Genomic DNA, 15,798 nt, shown 5'->3' with positions numbered 1-15,798 from the left:
TCTAATGAGTCTGACACTCCTTCACGCACTATTTTGGGTAACCAAAGTCAGAGAAGTCATTGGATGATATTCCCCCTTCGAAAAAAGCGTATGTTGAAGGTGTAATGACATTGCTATTTTTAAAAATTGAATTCAATTTAGGGCACAATTTCAATGAATCAATGACTTACAACAAAACAGCTTTTCAGCGTTAAAATTATTAAACTAAACGCTGCGTTTATATTAATGCAAATGAGATTAACAGATTGATAGAAATATTGATTTCAATCAACATTGAATTAGAATTTAATTTAATATGAATAATCTGATTAGTTTGTGTGCCTGACCAACTGATTGTAATGTCAATAACGATTGTTATTTCATAAATTAAGCTAATCCTTTTAGTCAACATTGTAAAATTATTGTTATTTATCTGATAAATAATACTGTGTCATGGGTTTCAATCTGCGGGAAAAGTATTGGTGATAGCAGGATAAAAATAACTACCTATGCAACCGTGAAGCCTCTTTTTTTTACATTTAATGGGTCGACGTTTGGCCGATGATGCGGCCTACGGTGGAGCACGCCTCTTCTCATACAGGAAGGTTTGAGCATTAATCACCACGCTTGCTCATTGCTGGTTGGTGATTTGAATCTTATCCTTCACCGTTTATAACTGGTGTCTAAATAATCTTAGAAAGTAGACATAACTTAGAAACAGTTACATTGGTACTTATCGTTGGTGAGTTTCAAAACGGACTCTCACTATTCTACCATGACATCGTCTATAATGGACAGTTTTCACAAATCTATAGTAAACAATAAAGCAAAAGAACAATAGGAAAACCATCCAAAAGATTTAAGACAAAACCCACAATCAAATACCAATCTTAAATTATCTTAGATTCGAAAAAAGACTTATGTCAACAGGATTACATAAGCAATAAGGGGGAAATTGGGTCAAAACAGGGACGTACGTGATTTGCCAACTAAACAGGCTGCTTTTGGTTACATCTATACCCACATATAGGGATGACAAAGCATTTGCACGGATGCAAGCTGAATTGTAAACGAAGGAAATTAGAAACTATGAATAGGGTTGCGAAGGCGAGACATATTGCTTTCTGAAGATGCGGTTTAATGAAATGTTTCCTGATGTATTTTGGTAATGGGAATTTGGGAGAAAGTTGGTTTTGATTAATACGAATTAATATATCATTGATAGGTATTTTTTATTGGCATTCCTAGAACAAAAGGTAGAAGTGATGATACAATTTAATATTTGCGTAGTTTCAGTTAATTCTATAATCTGTTATACCGACGGTTGAAAGGCTAATTTATATCAGTGATAATTTTTGCGATATTGAGTTACCGGGAATTGCGTTATAGTCGGAATCACCGAATTTCACTCCATCGAATGATATAGAATTGTAGATAACTCAATATCGTAAAAAAATTGCTTACATTAATTAGGCTCTCAACCGTCGGTATAAGTCTAGCCACATTTTGTCCAGGTTAGAACCAGAGATCTCAAGCTACAACAATCAAATACCAAAGCGAGAAGGAAACATCAACAAACATAAATTCAGACAAAGAACACAATAAAAGTATGAAAGTGAAGAATCACCAAGTTCACCACTAAGGAGTGCCACGTAAAAGTGTTATATCACTGGAAACTGGAACTCACCCCCCACTTTAATCTAGGGATGGAAGAACAAAGCACTTCGACCACTTACCTTCTAGAGTAATTTGTAAAAGTCAACTTGAACTAAACTTTCTTAGCTCTTTGATAAAGCTGAAGTGTTTCTGTAACCCTAGTGCAATCTAAACTTATCATATTTGAGGATGATCACGCGATCACCAACTTCTAAAGCGACTCGAATGTATAAAGTCAAATTTAGTTACAGAGATCGATATCAGAAATATAGTTTCTGTATATGGAACTTTTGTTAGTTTTATTATGATTAAAATAAATACCTTTATTTATATGTAATTTCCATTCTCCGTTCTAATATCCTTAACCACTTTAACTACAATCCAGCCCTAGATAGAACTATATTATACAAAAAATCCATAATATTTTTCTCCATCGTCATTCTTGTAATAACTAGATCAAAGCAGTAATCAAGTCAAAAAAAGTGTTACATTCTGCTTACCAAACTTATCTGTTACTTAAACCACATAACAAAAGTTAGTAACAAAAATTCAATATTTACATCCAACACAAAAGACATCTACGGACAGAGTTTAAACTATTTTCAACTTTAAAAGCTAGAAAAGGGGACCGACAAAGAAAATATTACTTTTCCTTCCAAAGGACTTCCTTACTAAGTTACTGCGAACGATCGACTACAAATACGACAAATGCGACAAACGCCGCGTCTTCGTTTCTACATGAATGGATATCGTCTATGATTTTCCAGAAAAAATATTTCTTTTGACGATTTGGTTGATTTAGTGTTCAGTGCTTATAAGTCTGTGAATGTGACGTAGATGTTTGTCTATTAATGCTCATGTGTATGTGTAGGTATTGGCACAAATATAGTGTGAACTTATAAAATTAAATTAAATAAAATTCAACAATATTAAACTAGTGTGGGACGCCATGTTTCGATACGAATGAGCTCGACAATAACTACCAAAAGAACAACTCTTGGTTGTGTTTTATTGTGTGCAGGTTACCGGATGCCCGATTACTCTTCTCCCGATTCCCCAACAACTAGAATAGTAATCCCCATAAGGCCGGCAACGCAATTGTAATGCCTCTAGTGTTTCAAATGTCCATGGGCGGCACCGATTGTTACCTTATATCATAAAAAAAAAACTAACACTGCATAAATTTTCGAAACTGAATATAATTATTCTCAGAAATTATAAAAACTATCTGCCATGTTAATGAGCATAAAACTACCAATAAACATAATGATACAAACACATTTTCACGGAAAAACAGATCTTATGAATACAATGTTCTATACAAGCCCATCAAAAAATGTATTTCCGTATCTAGCCTCAAGGGACCGGGATTGTGATGTTATGATACAATACCGAGAACCAGAATAAGATTCAGAAAATAAGCCTAAATGAAAGCTTGTCTGTACAAGCGTGGGAGGATTACTAGCTTGTTCAGATGGAATGTTAGGAAAATCTTTTGATATAAAGGTCAAATGATGATGGATATTGTAAAAAAAAAACAATAAGGCCCCATCCATACTAGTGCGACACGGTATCAGCTAGTACGGTAAAACTTAGTGGACGGAAGAGCCCGAATTTCTATAGAGCCGAATTGCTATGCGAAAATCATCATCATCAGCAGCCGAGAGACGTCCACTGCTGAAAAAGGCCCCTCTCTTAGTCCTCCATGTCGAACGACAAGCCGCCACTTGCATCCACTGTCTCCCCACGACTCTGACGATTACGTCGGTCCATTTAGTGGGAGGTCTGACCATGTTACCTCTATGCAAAAAGCTAAATCATTATTCCGTATCTGGTAAGAAAACCGTGCTCAACATTTTAACCAAGTATTAAGTGAATGCGAGGCTCCGGTAGAACACCCGGACCGGAGAAACCTGAACATGTTCGCTCTGGTACCAAAGAGTAATGTAGACAGTTCGGTTTTCTTGTGTGATTCTGTAATATGTGAAAATACTATCGTCCCAGAGATATAATCGGCTTTATCGAAATGGAGTATACTGCCTTGAAGTGTTTAGTCATGTTCAAGCTCTTATCTGCTTAAAGGAAGGTTCCAATCACAATATTATTGTATGATTTTTTTGTATGCACATAGGTAAATCCAGTAGAACAACATGCGTATCGCAGCTGTATGGATGAGTGTCCTTCACCATCTGTCCCCAACTCGCCTAGTCCACGAGCACCTAATAAAATAGTTCCATAGCCGGTTTTTCAGCAAGCTGCCGGAATAAACCAGTTTGAACGCGACCTAAGATATTTTACAAGTGCGTCACGGTTTTTTACAAGGATATTTACATTGGTGAGTAGTTTTCAATTAAATAGAGTGTTATTCATAAATTGGAGATTTGAGTTTTTGTCTAGAAATTGTCTATTTTAGGATCTGAATACAATGATAAGTTTTTCTTTTAATATTTTTAAAGGTCAGAAGAATCTCAACCTATAATTTATAGCTCCCAATTTAAGAGCATTTATCTAAAGTTTTTTACGTGAAGTTATGTTATATGACATCATTATTTTATCGTCTAAATAAACTTGGGAAAAAATATAAGGTTGCTTTTCTTAGAAAACAATATAAAAACCTCGCCGTACTTTATAGGATTATAACTCTACGAACCCCTTTAGGGTAAAAGGGGGAAGTAATTTTAAAATACATTTAAGTCAGCTATTTTACACACGACGTGGCATGAGAAGGGGAAATAATAAAAAGAATTATATATAGAGCATTTGTTGTACGTTTTATGTGTAGCAATGATCATTTAAAGCATAATGAATGTTATGTTAGTTACGAACTAAAATCACACCATGTTCTAATCACCTACTAATGCAAATTGTTTTTATTGTGACCCCATAATACTTCAGAATTGTAACAAAAGAAGTTAGTTTAGGTAGGGAGTGCTAACTTTAGTAATAATTGTGAATATGAGGCAAATACAAAAGAGAACTCATAACTGGATTTCCCTAAAACATAATGCGTGACGCTTTACGGGGAGCGCGGGACGATTCAAAGCAACGCACCTCTCCTCTCTCCTCTATTTTTCAACATGCAGTCCCATATTAAAACCACGTTTTGATATGCCACTTTCTGAGCGCTTATAACGTAACTGCACCTTTTTGCTTATAATATAACTGGGCAGGGCCCATTTGTTTGGCATGTAACTTACCTTGCACAGGAGTGTAGATATTCATATACAGGCAGTCTTCGCTCTGATTCTTCAGCCGAGGCAATAATCTCCTCAAGTACTCCAACCTTCCTTTTGGCATCCTCTCCAAGGCCAAGGTTTCATTGGAGATGTCTGGCAGTCTTTGAGGACAGACTGGACCCATTTGGTCCACTGTCTTAACGTCATCCCATGGAGCTGGCGCTCGAGTTGGCGCAAACCTGGTGACAGACAAATGTTGGATCAAATGTTGGGTAATATGAAGATCTATTTTACTGTTCGAGACACAAAAATGATCGTCAATTTCTTTTTATGGGGAATTCATCCAATGACTTCTCCTGCCTTGGGCGAGGCAAGAGAGAGTATCAGAATCTGACTGACTAGAAACCACCCCATTCCTACTACTTCTTTTCGAACCGGAGCACCGATAACTCGCTAGGCAGTCCGCAGCTCCGGAATTTTATGGGGTCTTATCTTCAATTGATCATATTTTTTAATTATTTTTTTTGTTAAATTATTGACATTTAAGACGAAATGCAAAAAAGCATTTATTTATGTAAAATTAAATAAACATATAATACAAAATAGTATTTCTAGCCTAAAATTTAATAAATTGATCGCATTATTTCCAAAAGGACAATGGCGTTAAATTTTCGTAAATATGAAAAGTTTCGAGCTAATTATGTACATAAATTAATAGGCTACGATGCTGTATTCATAAATACTCAATTCATGAAATTATATTGTCCCAAAAGTTCTATTATTATAAAGGAAACTGCTTATTGGCATTACAACAATAATTTAAAACAAGTTTGGAATCGACAATTTATTAATTGGGCCTATATTTAAAACGAATTGGGTAGTTACTCTATTTTAATAGCTATCATGTCTGATACATACATATATATAACCTCACGCCTGCCTGCAATGGCGATAGGCAGAGACAATGGAACGCCAATTGCTACGAATCTGACATACTCTTTCGCTTCATCAACAGTCATCAGTCTTGTCATGCATGCTCGTTGGTCTTAGACAAGTAAAATAGTATTTAAAAAATTTCCGTCGTGAATTTTGTCACGAATGGCCAATTTCAACAACCTATCATATTATAATTTCCATATCAAGCAAATCTTCGGATAAACAACAGTGATAGTAACAACTATCAAAGTCAAATGATTTATTCCAACTAAGCCAATATAAAGCACATTTAGATGTCAAATAAAATTATGAATGTGTAGTTAAAGTTGACTGTAAACTTGTACCGATTAAATAAACAAACCAAATAAATAATAAAAACAAAGCAACAATAATAAATAAAATAGCGATGATCATAAAAATTAACAATGTGCCGTACTATTAAATATAACATGAATCGCCCGCCAATAATTAAAGATGAAATTAATGCAATGTCATTAAAATGATAATATCATCCACTTCCGATCGTATGTAAATAATTGACGCGATACTGAATATCCAATCATTTCGACAAAAGTTCCCATTATAGGTGTGAATTTAAAATATTCACATAATGATACTAAATAATTGGTAGGTGCAGTAACAATATTTGGAAAGTAGCTGCTAGTGGTTGGATGTGAAGGGTTTGACATGCTATTAGAAAGGTTTAATGATATACCCAACAATTAAATGGTTAATTCAATTTGAGCTCTAAATCGTATGACGATGATATTATATTTCATAAGGTCAATAAAAACATTGAGTCCTCTTTCTTGAGTTGTAGTTGAGGTTGCCCTTCCAGCATACGGACCACACACTGGGAGTGTGCAGGCTACATGCTTACTATTTGCCAAATGGTGTGTGGGCGGCGGTGAAAACTAAACAACGTCCCTAGCTGAATAGTGCATCAAAGCCGTGCTTGTATCCAGAAGTGTAAGGCAATAGACTACTAATGAAAAATGTAAATTTACGAACTGTGCCATAAGGATAAAAGACGAATAAAAAAGAAGATCTTGCTCTTGTAGATCTCTAATAACTTAAGAATATATCTATGATATCAAAGTATAAATATATGATATCAAAGTATAAGTGTTATTTAATTTTATAAAGGACATAATCAGTTATATACTTGAAATACTGACTCGAGCAGAATCTAAATTATTCGCCTAAGATGGCAAAGTAAAATGAAAATTCTCAAAGAAAAGAATTATTGCGTGGGAAGAGTTCATACTCTTCTTTGTTTAAGCTAACGATAATCGTAAGACAGCTCTTAAACAAAAAAGTAAAGCACTCACTAACCATGAATGTTTGATTTATTTTTAATGGAACCATTGAAAAGTTGTAAAAACTCTTTATATAAGAAAAAACATGGAAGCAAATACAATGTAATTTTATGTGAAAGAGTGACTGAGACACTGAGGTTGCGTTTCTGAGATATGCTGATTCTATAATGTTATTTAAAACACACAAGTCCACATACACATGACACCCAGACCCGAAATCTTGCAATTTTTGGATTCCCCAACAACGATTGTTCCTAACGCGGGAATCGACCGGCATCGCACTTATGGCGTCGCTGGTGTTTGCTTACAATCAGGTGATACGATTGCTCGATTGACAGCTTATACTTTAAAAAAAATATTAGGATAGAAATGAAATGCGTGATAATCCAAAACATATTTCATTTCTTAGCCCAATAATGCCATTTTAGATTATATTTGATTTTAGAATTTCATCGAACAGACAGTGGAATCACGCAACTTCAAACAATCGATAATTCATTGTTAACACAATTAATTTTCTCTTAACAATAATAACAGCTATACGTACATTACTACTACCTTAACAAAACAAAAAACCACAGCACGTTTTTGTTGAAAAAGTTATTAAAAATTCCCAACACAGTCTCACTTCGTTAATGAGTTTTCTGTTTTGACTTTGTCTCCGAAAGCTGCAACTGAAGGAACTGTTTCCTCAAATTAATTTCCACTAATTGGACGTTTGCAGTGTAATATGAAATAGCTGTGATGTATTTAAATACAGTTTCAACGGAGTTTCACAAATAGTCTTGTAATTAATTTTAGGTTTGCTGCAAATGATATGTTTACATACACATCTTTGAGAGAAATAGAAGATTTTTTGTAAAATAGCCTATCAAAGGTGAAAAATGTGTGGTGTGAACTCCTGTTCATAGACATTTTAGTAGAAGCCTTGAAAGAAATAGAAGTTTTTTGTTAAATAGCCTTTCAAAGGTGAATGAAGGAGGTCAAAATGTGGAATTGACAATGCATAATGTACGTACATGGACTTTAAAACTACAAACCAAAGCCAGTTTAATACAACAAAGTAAGTGGCTGTAATAACCGATCCGGAACTGCCTAGCAGGGCTCCAGCCCAAAAATCATTAGTAGGAACGGAGAGTTTTTAGTCAGTAAGAGTCTGACACTCCCTCTCGCCTCGTCCAAGACGGGAGCTGCGGCAGCTGGCCTAGCGGGTTACTAGGGCTCCGGCTCGAAGACTGTAGGAACGGGGTAGTTTTTAGTCACTCGACTCTCGCGTCGTCTACAGCGGGAGAAGTCGGTGGATGATTTTACGCCACAAAAAAGTAGCTGTAATAATGTCAAGTGACGTTGAAAGAGAACCCACGTTTTTACGTCTATTTCATGTTGCTCATTAATAAATGATTCGTATTTTTTGAGAGTAAAACGCTTCTACATTTTTATTATGCTAATATTAAAATTTGCTTTTGCTAGTAATTTGGGCCGCCTTAGGGCTTTGGTATTATGAAACAGGGTTATATAATCAGTAAAATGTAAGCGGTAGACTACCCTGGTTTTAGGGATCTTTTTTGTAAATATTATTAGCTAATCTCTTGTTGATGTAGTGGCTGTGAGCGCTAAAGCTTAAGTTTAAATTAATGATTTGCGTTCATTTTTTAAGTGGATTACTGTATTTTTTGTATGGTATAATTCTAAAATGTTAAGATTAACCATGATCACTAAAACACTAATGTGTTGTCCAGTCCAGTAGTACGTCTAATAGTTTTGTCTCTAAGAGACATTTCGTCTAAACTACTTTAAAGTCAGAAACAGGGAATAAATTATAAAGTTGTGTGATACAAGACAAGACCGCGAAATTGCAATAACAGTTCTGTACGACTTGTGATGATTACAAAACGACTTTGCTACTCCAACTATTCTAACGACAGAAATAATATCCTAAACTTGTCTCGTTTCCACTTAAGTACCCACCACAGTTCCAAACGTCTCCGCAAATAAATTTGTTCTAAGAAAGCTATCCGTATATTCGACATATCCACTTTACCAACACGTCGGAGCCAAGCCAAGCGTTTAATAAGATGAAGCTGACCGACCATAAAATAGACGACATACCTGTTTGACCCCGTTGGTGGTGTTGCATAGGGCACGCCAAGATACGCCTCGACCGGCTTCAAGTACTTGTGTTGATCCATCGGCAATATTACTCCTTGAAGTTTCCCGTACCGAGTCCCAATCACCCTTGTCCTTAGCATAGAATTCCTGCCACCGAATCCGTTGCAATCTGAGTTCTGTGTCATCAACAATACGAGTAATATTACTATCTTCAGTTTCTCTTGCAAACCTAATTCCAAGGTCAACCTCCGTTTCTGCTCGTTTATCTTTCTAAAGTATGTCTTTATTATCCTTGAAACTATATCTATGTTTACCATATACTGTTTTATTGAATTGCAAATGTGTAGTGGCAGTTTGTGGGTGTCCATTTTCTGTGAATATCACCTGTGTACACCCATTTCTTTACTACGTATCCGTTTTATTTTCTTGTGAATTCATTTGTTTTGCTATTATGACATTGTTGGTCAGAGCTGGTTTCCTTGGCACTGCATTACCGCGTTCATATTAATATCTGAAACAATAGAAAGTATGATTAGATTCAAAGCAATTCTGTTCACAATTTCCTTTAGGGATCTTTTTCAAAAATACATTAACAACAATGTTTGCTTTATCAGAAATTCAATTAAGATCTATAATAATTAAAACGGATTTGGTGACGCTTCTGAATAAAACGACATTCTCATTATCGAGGGTAACGAATTTGAAAGATCAAAATGAAAGGTAAATATTTTCTTTGCAAAGCGATTGCCTTGAATATTGATTGGAGCTTTCCATTGTTCTTCTATAGCCACAGAAATAAGTACGATAAAGCCCATTGTTAGACTAACCTCATTGTGGACTATAGCACTTTGAATTAAATATAGAATTTAATATGGCCTGTAACTGAGCCTAGGTATGATTAATGCTATGTAGCATACATTATACATAATTTATGATCTTATATAACCTGTTTGTTTTATAGCAAAACATTACATTACCATTCTTCTTTCTTTTATTCTTAAAAATGGGAGACTACTAAAAGGACATATTACGCAAAAATGTTCATAGACTTTATCTTACCAAATAAACAGTTACATGTCATACATAAATATGGGCGAAATTATTGCTAAAAAACTAGTATATTTAAAACTCACATTTACACAAATGTGAGTGTGAGTGTTTATACCGGAGGTCCAATTACCCCCATTCCCAATCTTCCTAAACCCCGAATCCCCAATAACCCTTAAATTCCTAACCCCCAAAAGGCCGACAATGCACTTGTAACACCTCTGGTGTGTTTCAACAGAGGTGTTACTATAGGGCGGTGGTGATTGCTTACCATCAGGTGATCCGTCAGCTCGTTTATCGGCTTATACCATAAAAAAAAAACATTACGGAAACCAAAACTACCCATCAGCTATACTTATTATTTCTTTACTAGGATTTTCTCTCCACCTCTTCCCACAAACTTTTATGTCTCAAAGATGTAACGCTTAGAAAACTTAGCATTGAAACGACAAACAAGTTAAGCACTCAAATGGACGCCCCATCGCAGTACAAAGACTTGGCAAAAATTCTTGACATATTTTCTTAAAGCTTGATAGCACATAACTTGATTATTCTTACAAAAGTATTCAGACTTGAAGGCCATTACTTAACGAAGTTCTGTTTTTTCTAGCAAAAGAAAAATATTTTTATTGGCTAAACTTAGTTTCATTTAATTTCATTTGTATTCATTAGTCTTTTTTACTTTTTTTTATGTTTTGCTCTTTTAATTCTTCTATGTCTACTGAGAAATCTAGAATAAGCACAGTTTTGATAACATTTTAAGTGATTCTATTCATGTGTTTAAATGAAGGTTTAATTTTTGTATTTTTTCTAGATCTCTGTGTATAAAGATAAGATGAAATGTTTTGTTTTCTCATATTACAGTTGGAATATTTCTTTACAAAATTGTAGAACTAAAAATACATTTTCTATGTAGGCATTCTTTTTACTAACGTTTTTTAACTTAATCACAATAATGAAAACGGAGTACAAGCACATTAAAAATAATTAAAAAATACCAGTTGGCAATACTAACATAAAGGTAATTAGTTTTTCCAGGTAACATAACGAACATCAAAGAGTCTGATTAAATTCCACGGCACGGCGACGACACGTAACGACTAAAAAATACCGAGCTCGTGTCGTCATTACCTCGTGATGATATTTGACCGTGTTCATCCGGAGCGTTCAGATAACCTTTACCCATACGACTCATTAATATGAATTAATAATGCCTCTCCGAGCAAAAATTCACCCCTTTTTCAACTACATAGATATTGATGCAAAAGGGTGCAAGATTTTGCTCCATATGTACTGGAAGACTTATTTATTTAGCTCTTCATGCACATAAATGTGTACAAGGTGGGCTTAATGCCGTAGGCATTTTCTTTCAGCTAAACCTTTGGGTGATGAAGAGACAAACTAGTAGGTTGCACGAAGCAAGCAAATCCAAAAAACAAGCATAAAAGTAGCCAAAGACAACGTTATCACTTACATAAATATGTCAAACTTACTTACACAAAAATATACAGTTGTCTCATTTCGTTTGAAAAACATAATAAATTAATTTCAAAATGTTGTTTTTTTTTTGTTCGTTGTCTACATTTGTGGTGGGAATTAATTTTTCAACAGTGAAAAATGTGTTTAGTACCTTTTCGTGTGTAAATGGGCATACAAATTGTTTTGTTTGTGTATAATTGGGGTGACGCCACGAGGCAGATGCTGTGTTATTCTCTGTGTAGGAGCAAAGGTTGTCAGGGGACATGTTTAGACTTTTTTTGAGGATGAATTAACATACTGTTTGTTGGATTACGTAGAATTTTGTGTAGAAAAATTAAGGTTTATTTTTTTTTCATTTTTTTCTTTTATTTTGGATTTAATAGAGTTGTTAAATTGGACTGTGGTGAGCCACCGTCAAAATGGAGGAGGATTTCGAATTTAAATAATTATGTCGTTGTTTGAGTATACTTATGTATATTCTCTGTAAAGAAACCTTAGTAAAAAAATACGTTTAAAATCTCTCTATTTGGTATGTGTTATTCACCATAAACTATCACATAACAGTAAAACTTGAAACTAGCCATCAGCTTCGCCCCCGTTCTTGTGGAAAAAATATCCTATCACCTAAATCAGTTCATACCTTGTCTGTATACCAAGTTTCATCAAAATTCGTTCAGTAGTTTCAGCGCGATGAACGGACAAACGAACGAAATAACAAACTTCACATTTATAATATTAATGTGATAGTGTGATTAGGCTTTGTTGAAATGCTCCTATATCTTCACACCTCACCGCTTTACTATTCACGTCAAGCCAAACCGTTAACGAACAATTTTCACGCTTCCCACTTTTAGCCTAGCTCAACAAAAACTAAAAAACTCGATAGCCCAAGCATCGTTTGACAAAAACGATAGTTTCAATATCAAAAGCACTTAAGCGCTGAAAAACTGGCTCCCACAAAGCTTTAAAACAAAGTACTGCAGATAGTCTACGTTCTACCGTAAAGCGGTCAAGCGCTTTAACGCTGGCTTTAATTAGACGTCTTTATTTTCCCATCAGTATTCGTCGGGTTTAATGGCGGATTTATTGATTTATGCATTTGCAGTGAATGTAAAGTGAGTAATTTGTCATACTGTAATGACTATTTTGTTTGGTTAGGCCAGGGATGGCGAACCGATCTCCGGCCACCGTAAATGCGGGTTTGCAAACGGTGAGCCAGGGTAGCTCGCCCAACCAGAATCAGACCCGTGCGACCGGCGCATCTTGTTCTTCGCGCACTTCAAAGAACCATCAGACTTACACAAATGGGGCCCAGTAGGCCCTGATGCCTGACCCGCAGCTGCAGACTACTTAGCGGGTTTACAGGAGTCATTTGATGAATTTCCCCCTCAAAAAAGGGATAGTGAACCATTGATAGTATCATTGATGGCAGGGAACACAAGTGTGTTCGCTCAACGTTGTGGTTGCTCAACCAATCGGACACCAGATGAGAAACTCTCTGTTGAGGTAGATACATTTTGTTGGTAGCGGCAACCAGTCGCGCTATCGTAGTGTGCCCTAAAATATAGCCCTTAATATTACATCGAAAACATCACAACTCATTTTCATAACCTTTCACAACAAAAAAACGATATAACGATCACATTATTCTTTTCATCTCAATAAAATTTACTCGATTACGTATCAAACATATTTATTCATAAATCAAGTTTTTATTTATTCAAACAATGTATATTGGTATTTGAAAAATGGGATCTTCAAAGGGCCGTGACGTCACTGGATACATAAAATATTTGCCCAAGGGTATAGGCCGATGAAAAGTAACGTTATCCATCATATAAATATTTTAGTTTACTTCAAATTGTAGCTCATGTTGATGGAAAATGGGTATTATGTAAAATATTTTGTAGTGGAGAAATTATTTGAGTTCTTTTTTTTCAATAAGAGTTGGTTAAGTTGATTGAATTAGTGTTTATTAGAGTTTTATGTTATTATTATTCCATTATCATGCTAGGTTTCTGTATGTTTATAATTTTAGAGTAGATTGATGACCATTTTGATGACAATGGGATCAGACAGTGGTGCTTTAATTCTTAGCTAATATTTATTTGGAGCTACTGACTACCTAGCGGCTTTACTGGGGCTCCAGCTAGAAAAGCCGAAGTAGGAACGGGGTGGTTTAAGTAATGGATTGATGCCCTTTCATAAAAGAAAAACGCTTATGTTTCTGTTGCGTGCTATGATTAGCATCATACTAAAAGGGATAGGGTAATTTATCTACCTTGTTAAGTATTCAATATCCAATAGAATTAAGGGCACATTTATTATTCACAGCTCACTTTCATGAACAAGATTTGTTATTTAATCTGGGCATATAATATTGCATAGCGCGTCAAATGAAAAAAAAAAAATTTCAATAGACGAATAACAGAAACCCAATTCTCCCTTGCCAATCTTCCCAATCTCCGATTCCCCAACAACCCTTAAATTCCTAACCCCCAAAATGCCAAGACACTTGTAACGCTTCTGGTGTTTCAAGTGTCTATAGGCGGCGGCGATTGCTTACCATCAGGTGATACGTCTGCTCGTTTACTCAAAAATTCAGATTGTCGTCTCCAAGGTTTCACGATTCAGAGCCAAGTATTCATAATAGCAGTGGTGTATATAAAAGAAACATTTACATATCTATCAGTTTTGCATGCAAAATATAGGCAACCAAGTGAATGCAGAATGGATCACGTTTTGCCCATAAATCTATGAAGCGTTGTTATATCGAACTTGCGAACTATTGGAGGACTAAGTTCAGCACGTTGTTTCTCTTACTGTCTTTGAATTTGTGTGTAAGTAAGTGCTTGAGGAAGCAGTGTTTATGGTGAAATTATGCTCATTTACTATTACTAGTGTGTTCTGGGTTGTGATTTCTGTGAATGGTGTTTTGGTTTTTGAGTAAATCTTATAGAGACATTCTAGTTTGTTTTGTAGTATTTTTAAGTGGGTCATTATAAATGTTTTTGCCATAGCAAAAAAAAACTAATATTTTATTAGTGATTGACTCAAGTAAGATTAGTGATTGATTACGACAAGTTCAGGTAAAGAACAATAGTACTATATATTGATATACGTACGTGTCTACTGTAATCCACATATAAGAGGCAAGGAACCTCAAATAGTTTTCGACATAAAAACCATTTGTGATAAAAAATAATTCCCTTAAAACTTATTTCACTTAAAAATAATAAAACAACTGGTGTATAAAACACAGATTTATTGTTAGAGTGAACTACAAATAAAAGGATTCCACAATTTTTATCCCCATACAAAAGCTCGTTACAATAAAATTGCTTTTAAATTCAATTCGACACGAAGTTTTTTGCGTTTTTTTTTTGTATAGGCTCAGAGGACAGGTGCAATGCAGAGAATTTTTTATATCAAATACTCTTATGTTAAAATCATATTCCATGGATTTAATAATAAGACTTGACAATAAAAGGTATTCATCTGTCTTTGTCGTAGATTGAAAAGGTGAATATCTGATTTTGGAGCGTCCTTACGTTCTTTATGATATTTTTGGACACATGGGATATTTTCTAAAAAAAAAATTCTGCAGAGAAACTTCATGATCTTGATAATGTAGAACCATATAAAAATGTGTGTAAATTGTGAAAGAGGTTAATTTCAAATTGATAATTCTGGAGTATTGAGCCGTTGTGAATACTTGACATCTTGCAAACCAAAGTCAGAACAGCAAAACAAGGCTTAGTACGAGTGTGTTTTATATTAAATGAAACCGAAGCAAAAATGCGTTCGGTTCTTTGTTGGTTGGTTCATTCGCGCCGCCCAACTAAGAGTACTGTTATACTATAAAATTGCCAGTTCAAAGGTTTTCCTGCTGACTATTTTCAGAACCCGATACAAGATTCCAAACTTTACATTACACGGATCAATTTTGATTTCTAATGAAGCGGAATAATAATTAATTTCGATTGGGTGGGCATCACGAGGATAATATCCTTTAACTGTGCAATCAGATAAGATGGGATAGTTTATTTAGATGGTTGGATACGGTTGGTTCGTTACTAGGGACTTGTGGTCAATTA

At 34.9% G+C, this 15,798-nt stretch overlaps 1 protein-coding gene across 2 annotated transcripts in view; it reads right to left on the bottom strand.

The window, feature by feature from the left end:
- The window catches only part of LOC118262889 (neuroligin-4, Y-linked), an 89,939-nt gene that overhangs the window by 26,370 nt on the left and 47,771 nt on the right, over positions 1 to 15,798 (bottom strand). For both annotated transcript variants that reach the window (XM_050697243.1, XM_050697244.1), the window contains exons 2-3: positions 9,176 to 9,686; positions 4,833 to 5,050 (exon numbers count right to left, since the gene is read on the bottom strand). In XM_050697243.1, coding sequence (XP_050553200.1) covers positions 4,833 to 5,050; positions 9,176 to 9,543 — 586 coding nt within the window. In that variant the 5' untranslated portion in view covers positions 9,544 to 9,686. The remainder of the gene's footprint in view (positions 1 to 4,832; positions 5,051 to 9,175; positions 9,687 to 15,798) is intronic.

This window comes from Spodoptera frugiperda, chromosome 12 (assembly GCF_023101765.2).
Source record: "Spodoptera frugiperda isolate SF20-4 chromosome 12, AGI-APGP_CSIRO_Sfru_2.0, whole genome shotgun sequence".
NCBI classification, from domain to species: Eukaryota; Metazoa; Arthropoda; class Insecta; order Lepidoptera; family Noctuidae; genus Spodoptera; species Spodoptera frugiperda.
Note: the sequence above shows the minus strand (reverse complement) of the source record. Positions and strands in the feature narration are given on the sequence as shown.